The 12058-nt window shown below is 39.1% G+C and overlaps 1 protein-coding gene across 1 annotated transcript in view; it reads right to left on the reverse strand.

Annotated features, from left to right (window-relative positions):
- Positions 1–12058, reverse strand: part of CUBN (cubilin) — a 260122-nt gene that overhangs the window by 59424 nt on the left and 188640 nt on the right. Inside the window, exons 50-56 of the mRNA XM_055543913.1 lie at positions 11043–11249; positions 10242–10391; positions 9037–9158; positions 8270–8495; positions 6391–6578; positions 2862–3018; positions 1159–1308 (exon numbers count right to left, since the gene is read on the reverse strand). Coding sequence (XP_055399888.1) covers positions 1159–1308; positions 2862–3018; positions 6391–6578; positions 8270–8495; positions 9037–9158; positions 10242–10391; positions 11043–11249 — 1200 coding nt within the window. The remainder of the gene's footprint in view (positions 1–1158; positions 1309–2861; positions 3019–6390; positions 6579–8269; positions 8496–9036; positions 9159–10241; positions 10392–11042; positions 11250–12058) is intronic.

Below are 12058 nucleotides of genomic sequence, written 5' to 3' on the forward strand. Positions count from 1 at the left end.
AAATCATGAACATCTTTTTATATTACTGGAATTTTGTGCTAGGAAATGCTGGGAAGATTCTATCTTACTTCTTAGTCCATTTTTACAGTGACAGACATCAATGCATACTTGGCATTTTCCAGCAAACACTTGTCAGAAACTACAATATGTAGAGATATAGGAAGACAAGGTCATAGAAAAAAGATCCAGTGAGAGAGGCTTTGTGTAATTTATCAACATATGAGTACTGACATGTCATTTTTATTTTTATGAGACATAAATTTTCTGGAGGCTGAATATTGTAGAACATTTTGCCAGATTTAACTTTACATGCCATGGGAGACCGACCCAAACAGAAGTAAATTTTGGTTGGACAGATGAAGCTTGGCAAATGTACAAATTAATTGTGATTTAGAAATGAAAAGTTAATTTGTAAAAAAATATTAAAATGACTGAGTGGTTGAAGGTGCCCATCTTTTCTCTGTGGTGTGATACCACCCAATTAAATATCAAGTTGTATCATGTAGTCAGAACCCAACTCAAACCACAGCTCCATTGGCCCCTTTGCCAACAGTCAGGAGTAAGCCCAAAGGGGCGCTATGGTTAGCAATTTCCCAATCCCTGTGGAACTGATGAGGATAAAAAGGAGAGGAAAGGGTATCTCACAGTTGTATTTCATGAAACTAGATCACAGATGTTTATTAATGTCAATAATTCATTCACTCAACATTTATGGAGTACCTATTGATACTTTGACTCAGTGGTGAAGTTTCTCTTGCTAGTTAGTTCATTGTGTGTGTGTGTGTGCGTGTGTGTGCACACATGTGTGTGACTGTGTGTAGGTACATGTACCTGTGTGGAATAAATGCAAATGAATAAATTAGAAACCATGATTAACATGTAATAGATTTCAGACTTACTTTCTTTAGGCCATTTACTTGATGATGCTTGTGTTCTTAAAGCTCTTGCATTTTTTTTTTTTTAACCTCTGGATGGAATATATAGGACGCTATGCATGTTATTCAAATACTGGATGGAATTTTATTCAAGTTTACACCAACTCCACTCTCATATTTTTCATGTTTTCTTCAAATGGTGATCTTTAGACAATCTTGGCCTCTACTTATTGCTCGTGCACTTATTTAGAACCAACTGTAATTTACATAAAAATAAACTTACCTTCCAGATGGAAAGACACCAAAGTCAAGAGGATCACGGACAGGGGACTGGCCTCTATGATGTAGGTGCAGTTCATGTTGTTGTCATATTGCTTTGGGTAGTTTGGAGAAACGATATAACCTGAAGGGCTAGTGAAATTTCTCCCACATCCTACATGGGAAGAAAAAGGTATTCTCAGAACATTTGTTCTCCCAGACAGTAACTCTTCATCAGTGAGGAAAGCCTCAACTTTCCTAAGCTCTCTACAGCCAGGGTCCCCAACCTCTGTGATCTACTGCCTAATGATCTGAGGTAGAGCTGATGTAATAATAATAGAAATAAAGTGCACAATTAATTTAATGCACTTTAATCATCCCGAAACCATCCCCCATGCCAATCCATGGAAAAATTGTCTTCCATGAAACTGGTCCCTGATGCCAAACAAGTTGGGGACTGCTGCTCTAAAGATATATTCTCTGAGACACTCCAAATGGAAGCAATGGTAACTAAAAGAATGGAGTGCTGATTTAAAAATAAGTATGCATGCAAAATTAGAACAATATATTTTTTAGAAAATGATGCAGAATTTTGGGCTAAGTAGAGTTTTTTTCCACATATCCACTGCAAATCTCTCAATTTTAAGATAGTAAAGGATAACTTAGCAAAGATTGAAGAGGATTCATGTAGCTAAAGGAATAAAACTGATGAGAAGTGATCAGTGCCTGATAAATACACTGAAGTTTTTAAGTACAGTATTATATTATAGAAAAACATGTTCTTCTCATTACCATTGTAATATGGCTGTAAAAATAATACCTGCTTTATAAAATGGTTGAATTTACTAATCCCATCTCTTTAACAATTTCTCACGTGATTCTCTGGTGTTAGAAATAAAGAGAACTACCTTTTTTTTTAACCAATAAAATGACATTTATTTTTCTATAACCACTAACTAGTTAATCCACACACTCCCTATCTAACATAGATAGAAAACATCAGTATTTTTTTAAGCTGTTAGTAACACACTCACACACATATACACAAATACAATGAACCACTGTTCACTGTGTTATTTCCTCCAATTCCTTTCATCAAACTTTTTCCTAAACAGTGGTTTGTAAATAGTGGCTACCTGATTTAACTCAGTCAATAATCATATGCACCACTGTGTCTCAGTCTTGAAAACTCCACACCTCACTATTCTACCTGGTAGGAGTAGCCATCAGAGAAGGAAGAGAAAATCCTTAAGAAGGTGACTGTCAAGGTTGACTGAGCATGAGAATCATCTGGGTGAGAAACTAAAACACGTAAGTCCCTGGCCAGGGAAATTATGAATTCAGACAAACTTGGGGTGAAGCCCATGTTTTTACAGCCCCAGGTGAGTCCCATGCAGACAGGTAAGTGCTGCAAGCCAGGAGTGCTGATTGGCTACTAATGACGGCCTCCTAGACTTTGCTCAATTCCTGCCCCACTGCGGATTTCAGGGTTCATTTCGGACATTCACGAGTGGCACTCAAGCCTTCTACATCATTTCTCTAGTGAGCTATGGCCGAATTCGGTTCCATTCTCACTGAATTGGAAGGAAGGGTGCACTCTCTGGATCAGGTGATTGATTCAAGCCCTTCCCCAGGGTCCTAAGCAACCATGGAGCAGACCCTCACCTCCCCAGGTCTGCCCATGGCAGCCACGCCCTTTCAAGGACCCCCTCGTTCTGTACTACTTACGGCTCACGAAGGAAGCAGAGAAGCCCTGAGCCGGGGCCTCCTGAGACTGGAACACGGCGGTGAAGACGTTTCTGGGCGTGGTGATGGGCCTCGGGGCCACGTTCCCACAGCTCGTGGCTAACAGGGTCTGGCTGGACTCCTGAGTGTCCCCCCACACCTAACAGAGCCAGAAACAGAACTTAATGCCCCAGGCTTTCCCTAGTCAATGGTTAAATGTGCCCAGGCTGGAACACGACAGGCACTCAGATGTATAGAGACCGCAACATAATGGTAAATAAAACGAATGCATATCTGCAGTATTTTCTTTTGTGAACCACTAAAGTTTTTTTTTTTGTTTTTTTTTTTAATAGCAGCCCATTCTTGACTCTTCCAAGAAGACTGTGCTCATTTTTGTGTAGCTAGGCCATTTCCTCTTGCCTTCTCCTAGTTGACCTGATTTAGCTGAACTTGCCCAACCCCCAACTAAGGATTACCTAGCCCAAGAAGGCAAGAAGGGCATTGGGCTTGGACTGGTCTTACTTGACTACTCAACATTTCCTTCACATTGAATTACTCATTCTAAACTTATCACTTGCAGGAATGTTCCTTGAACAAAGCCATAACACACCAAGTCGTTATAGACATTTCTATTAGCAAATTGGCCCAGAGGAAGAAGTGTGAGGGAGACCAAATGCAGAGCACAGATTTACTATCAGCTCTTCAAGGTCATATCATTTCAAGTGGGTTTCAAACACTGCATATCCTGCTGTTAGTCAGCTGACTGAAGTCAGATTATATTTGCCATGTATGAGATATGGGAGGTGCATGGGGCTAGAACTACTGAGAACAAGAGTGAGGATATTCTGCCAAATATCTAAGATCAAAATAAGCATTAGGAAAGAAATGTACACCCACATTTTTCCTAACATCCCCTTTATGTCCTCCCACTCCCTGCCCTTAACTATCCAGGGAAATACTATACAGAAGTTTTCTACCCACCTTCTGTACTGTGTGTATTTTTAACTCTGTGAAATTATAAACATGATTTACTGAGAGATATGCATATACTCTTTTACAAACATCACTGAAAAGGAAAAATGATCAGAGCTAAAACTTTTATGAAAGCATCTCAACTTCTTCAATAAGGAACTTCAAGAATCCTCAAAGGTGTATGCTTTCCTGAAGTCATTAATTATGGATCTGACATCTCTACCTTTTGGCCCAGAACATAAGTGTTATCATGATAATAATGGTAAGGAGTTATTAAATATTCATTGCTGCCGTGTCAGTCAAGATCTCATTTCATTGCCTCTATGACCTAGAACTCTTAAATATTAGATCTACAAAATGTTAAAAAACTGGCAAAAATTTTCTGACTTTTCTTAAGGTTCAGCCTGGCTGCATGTGATATTTTATCACTCAAGTGATTTTTTAAAAAAAATTATGTTTATTGAGGACCTGCAGATTCACATGCAGTTGTAAGACATAGAGGAATCCCTGGCACACATTTCCCAGTTTCCTATAATACTGACATCTCATAAAACTATAATTAATATCATAACCAGGGGGTGGACTTGATACAGTCCAGCTGTCTTTCTCAATTTCCCAGTGTCACTTGTATTCACACATGTATGTGTGCACATTTGGTTATACACCAGTTTAGAGAGTAAGTCCCCTACACACGAACCTTCAAGTTGTGAACTTTTAAAGAGCGAATGTGTGTTCACATGTCCAATCACATAGGTCAGTTCACATGTCCAGCATACATTGTCATTTGCCTGTATCCTCTACAAGCGGTTGTGCCTCCGTGTATTTTACTGTAGAGTACCATACAGAGTACAGCAGCGCAGCATCTTTATTTCAAGTCCAGAATGTCCAGAAGCAAGCATAAAAGCAGTGGTGATGTAGTTGACTATTGTACTTTTCAAGGTACTGTACTGCAAGATTCAGTTCAGTTCAGTCACTCAGTCATGTCCGACTCTCTGCAACCCCATGGACTGCAACACACCAAGCCTCCATGTCCATCACCAGCTCCCGGAGTTTACCCAAACTCATGCCCACTGAGTCGGTGATGCCATCCAACCATCTCATCCTCTGTTGTCCCCTTCTCCTCCCACCTTCAATCTTTCCCAGCATCAGGGTCTTTTCAAATGAGTCAGCTCTTCGTACCAGGTGGCCAAGTATTGGAGCTTCCACTTCAACATCAATCCTTCCAATGAACACTCAGGACTGATCTCCTTTAGGATGGACTGTTTGGATCTCCTTGTAGTCCAAGGGACTCTCAAGAGTCTTCTCCAACACCACAGTTCAAAAGCATCAGTTCTTCAGTGCTCAGCTTTCTTTATAGTCCAACTCTCACATCCATACATGACTACTGGAAAAACCATAGCCTTGACTAGATGGACCTTTGTTGGCAAAGTAATGTCTCTGCTTTAAAGATGTTTATTTTTTGTTTGTTTTTTATGTATTATTTGTGTGAAAAGTATTATAAACCTAATACATGACAGTACTATATAGCCGATTGTATTAGCTGGGTACCTAGGCTAACTGTTGGACTAATTAAGAAATTATTCGGTGCTCAATTTCCTTTATGGTCCAATGAGCATCAAAGAATTGATGCTTTTGAACAGTGGTGCTGGAGAAGACTCTTGAGAGTCCCTTGGACTGCAAGGATATCAAACCAGTCCATCCTAAAAGAAATCAGTCTTGAATATTCATTGGAAGGACTGATGCTGAAGCTGAAGCTCCAATACTTTGGCCACCTGGTGAGAAGAACTGACTCACTGGAAAAGACCCTGATGCTGGGAAAGATGGAAGGCAGGAGGAGAAGGGACAACAGAGGATGAGATGGCTGGATGGCATCACCGACTTGATGGACATGAGCTTGAGTAAGCTCCAGGAGCTGGTGATGGACAGGGAAGCCTGGCGTGCTACAGTTCATGGGGCTGTGAGAAGTCGGACATGGCTGAGTGTCTGAACTGAACTGTAATGAATGAACAAACTGGACTTTTAAACACACTCTTAAGATGGAACTCATTCATACATAGGGGACTTACTGTACTATCACCTTCAAGATACTGAGCAGCTCCAACTCCAAGGCTCCCCAGAGCTGCTACTTCTACTCGTTGAGTAGTTTTTATATTCCAAGTATTGAGTACTATTTATGTTATTGTATCATATCACCTCTAATGCTAAAAACATTCCTACTAAAGTAGGAGCTATTCTCTTCATTTTACAGTTGAGTGATTTAAAACCCAGATGTTTACTTGGCTCAGAGAGGAACATGCAGGCGGTAAATGCAAGGGAGGTGGAGTCCAGGCCAATGTTCTTTCCACTAAAAGGTGTACAGGCCCTCAGAGACAGAACATATAAGATCCAAAAAAGCATTTTTTTAAACTCCCAGTGGTTGAGGTTTCTCACTTTTTCATTCAAGAAATCCAAGCAGTGAAATTGTCCTTCTCCTACTCTGAGAGCAATGAGTCATTTCTAATCTAAACGTTTACGTTCCTGAAACCAGCTCGGCTCCAATTAAATACACAAGCACACTGACCTTCACAAAGCTGTTCTGACACTGTCCATCCCCACTGGGGATGAGGAAGTTGTTGTCAAAGCTGATCTCCAAGTGTTTACTTTGGTGTGTAATGACTGTCCAGGAACATCTGCTGTTCTCGGGAAAATTCTGAGGCCAGTGAGGGGATCTGATTGTACCATTGTTCAAATGAAGTACTCCACCACAGCCTGAAAAATTGTCATGGAAATAGTTATCACCTTGTGAAGAATGTAACAATTTTGGTAAACCCAAGGCTTCTGGAGAAGACACATTTCTAAATGAGATTTCAGTGCATCTCTCCTTACATGAGTCTCTGACCCTTGGGGCAGGTCCACAGCAAGGACTCTCAGCAAATGTAAGGTCAGTGGAGTCACGGAACCTTCAGTTGTTACTGTTTGGTTACCCCTGTACTGGACTCACCTGATCCCATTAGTCCATGCCAAAAAGAGAGTAGACTTCCACTCTGTCATCAAACAAGAGCAATAATTTTTACTCCCCTTGAGGCTCTGGTGGATTAATACTTGTGGCCCAACAATCTCAAGCTTTGTTTTTTACTGCCACAAACACATAAGAGTACAAGTCTATACTTATTTGCAATTTTACTCTAACGTACATACATAACATGTAATTTTAATCTAACTTAAACTGGACAAAATGATTTCGAGGAGGGGAAAACTTTTCATTAAGCAACCTGGTTCATTCACACTGAAATGCCAATGGATGAAAACTACATTACAGGGATTAAAAGAAAGAAAAATCTAGAATTATTTTGTAATATTTAAAATATGTTCTTAAGAGACAACAAAAGAAAAATATATGAACTTAAAACAAAATGAAGTTAGAGTTTTCTTTGTATCTTTTGCTTTTAAACCCTTGGGAAACTAGGGGTTCATCTCAAACACCCTTCCAAGTCCAACAGCAACCAGTGGGTTACTGAGGGACAGTTTGAATCACAGCTCTTTTCCACAAAGAGCTTCCTAATCACCCCCTGACTCTTCTAGAAATAACTGTCCTCTTTGATATTGCAAGGCTATGATGGGATCCTAACAAAAGTATCCAATGCAAGTCTTACATTTTCTGGGGATTTCCATGAAGTTCATAGTTTGTAGGTACAACAATTAATCCTTTGAAATCAGATCTGTTATGTTTTGCCCTGTACAGAGCATTCATTCTAAATCACAAATGTTATCTTGTCACTTTGCTGCTCAAAACTCTTCAACTAGCTCCCCATTGCTTGAGGGGTAATTCAGAAGCCAAGGCTCTTCAGGATGTGGTGGTAGTGGTTTAGTCTCTAAGTTGCGTCCGACTCGCAACCCCATAGACTGTAGCCCGCAAGGCTCCTCTGTCCACGGGATTCTCCAAGCAAGAACAGTGGAGTGGGTTGCCATTTCCTTTTCCAGGAGATCTTTAGGACGTGGATGACTGCTTTTCCTGCCCTCAACTCACCACTCTGCATCCTGCCTCCAAGCTCAAAATACTTTAAACTACTTGTGATTCCAGCACATATTTTCTCTTACTTGTGATTCCCAAGCTATGCCATGGCCTTTTGCCTGTGGAGGCAACATGGTAGAAGTATTTAAATCAAAGTTTCTGGGCTCTGCTGTCTTTACTCAAATCTCAAGTCTTCTGGTTATCAGCTATACAACTTGGGCAGATTATCAACCCATTTATCCTGCTTCCACCCATGCAAGTGGAGAAAATGTGGATCGATAGAGTGTCTTCCTTAGAAGGTTGTTACATGAGATGACATGTGTAGCGTAAAAATTTAGAATTGAGTCTGACAGAGTAGGTACAAAATATAGACTTGTTGGATTAGTTAGTAAATTTTAAAACTACATTGATAATAAAAGACAGTAAGTACATACAGTATTTCTTTTACCTAAAGTTTCTGAGCTCCATGTAGCATAAAATCCACCATGTTGTATCGAATGGTCTGTATTAAAAATCACCACCAGCTGGTTGGAACCTGACTGGATTGTCCCTGGATTTAAAATTCCACAGTAGTGTCCTATGATGGGTGATCCAGGAGAACCACCGTTCCTCACAGTGACCGAGTCCCAGGCACAGTTTTCATGGGCTTCAATGTCAAAATCACTGAATGTCAGCTGCAGGAGAAAAGAGAAGAAATGAGAAAACACTCTGAGTTGTAAATGAGCCTGTCTATGTAGAGTTAGACTGAAGTCCTTCTGCATCCTTTCATTTTAATTTATATAATTTTGTATTTACATATCTTCTTTCATTCTCCTTGCCCTTCTCTACTTTTTCTTATTGAAGTTTCTCTTGGAAATTTTAAGAGTGAATATTTCTCCCAGATCATATTCAGTCCCCTGGGCTGGGATGGCAACTTATATTAAGAACATGAAAGCATCTCTATTCCAGATGAAGAATGGTCTTCTACAGACAGCTTCTCCTGTGCTTGAAAAAGAATGGGATATATTTCATCCTTCATTAATTGTAACCGTGTAGATGTCAATGAATGTACTCCAATCAGAGAATTTTAGGGAGAAAATGATTTTATGGCAGGATTAAAGCCTATTCTAATCACTTGCTCATAAAAAAAAAAAAACTCTGTCTCCACCCAGGACACAGTACTTTCATTGTACAGTTTCAGAAGTATTGATATTTCACCCACTCGTCAGTACTCACATTGATGGTGTGGCCTTGTGGGGCTTCCAACAGCCAAGAACAGTGGGTCAAGCTGTCGTACGCAGCTGGATAGTTGGGGCTCGAGATCACTCCACTGTCACCTATCTGTATTCCACCACAGTCTGAAATTAGATTTGTAAACTTCTCAATAAGATAGGAAAAAACCCACAAAATTCTGTAAAGCCAAAGTAAATACTACTTATAGCCATCGTACTTTATGATTTTTAAAAAAGGGAAATAAATGGATAAATAGATGAAATTAGATGAAAGCAAAGTAAAACTGAAAGTAAAAAGTAAAAAGATGGAAGATTAGAAACAAACAGAATCTTACATAGTGTTAATTAAATGGAATCACATAATGAAGGTGGGCTCAAGTTTGACACAAAGGAGAAGGAAGACGTATGAACCAAAAATGGCAAAAACTTGGATGAGCATAGAATAAATGCAATAAATGTACCTGACAACAAATGCACTAGGGACAATGTAAAGAACATTGGCTTTCTCGAAAACACTTGGCCCATGAAAACACATGTAAGCTTGAAGAATATGACCAGTACCATAAGTAAACAATTTGTCATTTGACAATAAACACACATACTGTAGTCAGCTATCAGAGTGTACATTAGCACAGAAAGTTGAAAACATTAGAAAAAAATTTTCTAATTTACAAAAATACATTTTGAAAGCATAGTATGGTATGATGTTCCACAGAAATAATAATGCTTCCAGATGTCTGACACTTTTCTTTCAATCTGATGAAGAACCAATTGGCAACCTGGTTGACTGAATGGATAAGAAATCTCACTCCTTTCCCCAGTCAACTGTTTGCTTATAAGAACTGGCTATATTGTCTGCACTGGAGAATGTTACACATGCCCTTGAAAAGAATATGTATTCCACAGTTGTTGCTGGAAGTGTTCTGTAGATGTCAGGTTAAGTTGGTTGTTCAGGCTTTATATACCCTTGCTAGTTTTCTGTTTAATTGTTATACCAATTAAAATATCATTTTGAGTTGTCTGAAAAAAAAAAAAAGAACTGGGTACAAAGTATAAATTAAAATGTCTGATTGACATTACCAACAAAACCAACAAATAAACCTAGAAATAAATCTAACAAAATACATGTGAGATCTTTCTGGAAAATATCATTTAAAAATCTATGTATTGTTTTATCACTAGAGTTGGAGAGCTTATCATCAGTCTTACCTGTAAAGGAATACTGTGCATGGAATCCAACATGTTCTACACGCTCATTGGTGACAAAGTGTATCCATACCTCTGGATAAGGGATAACCAATGGTATTCTAGGTTTTGAAGATCCACAAAGTCTCCATATCAGAAGCCCATCGGCATTATCTGAGCAAAACAACACACCGAGTGTCATTTATATAACTTTTGAAAAATATATTCAACAAATTCAATCAGAATAAATAATAATAATAAAACATTTCAAGCTATTCACTGATGTACATTTAAATTCTGGTTTAGTAGCAGACATTTCACAAATCCTCTTTCTTTCTCGACTACAAAGGAAAGAGTGCCTCAAACACGGTGAAAAAGAATGCTTTTTTTCAGTATGGACCTCTTTATCCTAGGCAACATTTTGTTCCAATTCATGTTTTCATAATTATTTTTTAGCATATATTTAAACAGAGACACAATTGGTAAAAACCTTAAAAACCTAGGGTCTAGCTGTCAACACTGATCCATCTCATTCCATTTATGGGAAATATTGTCCTCAGCTGGACACATGCAGAATGATGGTTTTGTCTGAACAGTGTTCTTCTGGACCTTACATACATACATTACCAATGGCATTCTAGGTTTTGAAGATCCACAAAGTCTCCATATCAGAAGCCCATCAGCATTACCTGAGCAGAACAACGCACGGAGTGTCATTTATGTAACTTTCTTTTTGACTCCCTTCATTGGGAGGTCACTGGACTTCAGGCAAAAGGAGAAAGTTGTAGATATGAATGGGAGAATGTGTTCCTTGATTGGACTCACCTACTCGGAACTCAAGGACATCTGATTGACAGTCTTGGTGAGTTTCTAGATAAAAATCCTCAAAATGAATGTAAATGGAGGAGTTGCCCTGATTGGGGTTGCTGAGCATCCACTCGCAGTTTAGGTTTCTTGAATAATTACTGACTCCGTCATAGCCAGGAGAAGTAAAGTTTCCTTTAGGGAAGCTTGTAAGGGACCCACCGCACACTGAGGAAACAGAAGGCAACAAAGACTAGTCGTCAGACTCATGCCATAGGAGAAGATACACATGTGACAGGAAAAAATAACTATAATAACCACAGCAGTCTTTTTTTTATTGCTTTGATTTGTTTTTCCAGATGAAGTCAGGGTTGTGGGCAAAGGGCTGGCTTATCACACCAACTACAGAAGTTGTTTCTGTGGGTTTAGAAAGAAAGATGCACAGAAATAAGCAATTCCTTTATTTCCCTGAAGGTGTAGATTAGGTGAGTGAGGTTTGGCTAAGTCAGTATCTTCTAATATGAGCCCACTGTTCACTAATATTTCATCTAAAGTAATATCCAAATATAATGGTGGCCCTGATGGCTTCTGATTAGGAATCCTCCACTTGACCTGAGAGTTGAATTGAATAAAACAGATAGTATTTAACACTGGCATTGCGATCAATTAGCTCCTTTTAAAAGGGAATGAATATTCTTTGTATCAATGAAATAAAGGTTTGTTTTTTTTTTAATTCAATTCCAGTCTTCCTAAAGTTTAAAGTTCCTAGATAATAACACCAATCCAGAAAGCAGGAGGATATTTACAGTAGAAAGGCATTATCTTGCTTAATTTTAAATATCCCGTATCATATGTGAACCCCACATTCATGTACGCTGGAAGTCTATATCTGGATAGATGGATGACTCAGAAGCAATACAATCTGTCTTCAGTTGCATTAGTTACCCTCTGGGAGTAAGCTACCTTCCAAGAGATCTCTGTCCTTTTCCAGGACAGAGATCTGACAAGGGCTGTGGGCCTGGCAGTCGTCTATCATG

The sequence above is a fragment of the Bubalus kerabau genome, chromosome 13, assembly GCF_029407905.1.
Source record: "Bubalus kerabau isolate K-KA32 ecotype Philippines breed swamp buffalo chromosome 13, PCC_UOA_SB_1v2, whole genome shotgun sequence".
NCBI lineage: Eukaryota > Metazoa > Chordata > Mammalia > Artiodactyla > Bovidae > Bubalus > Bubalus kerabau.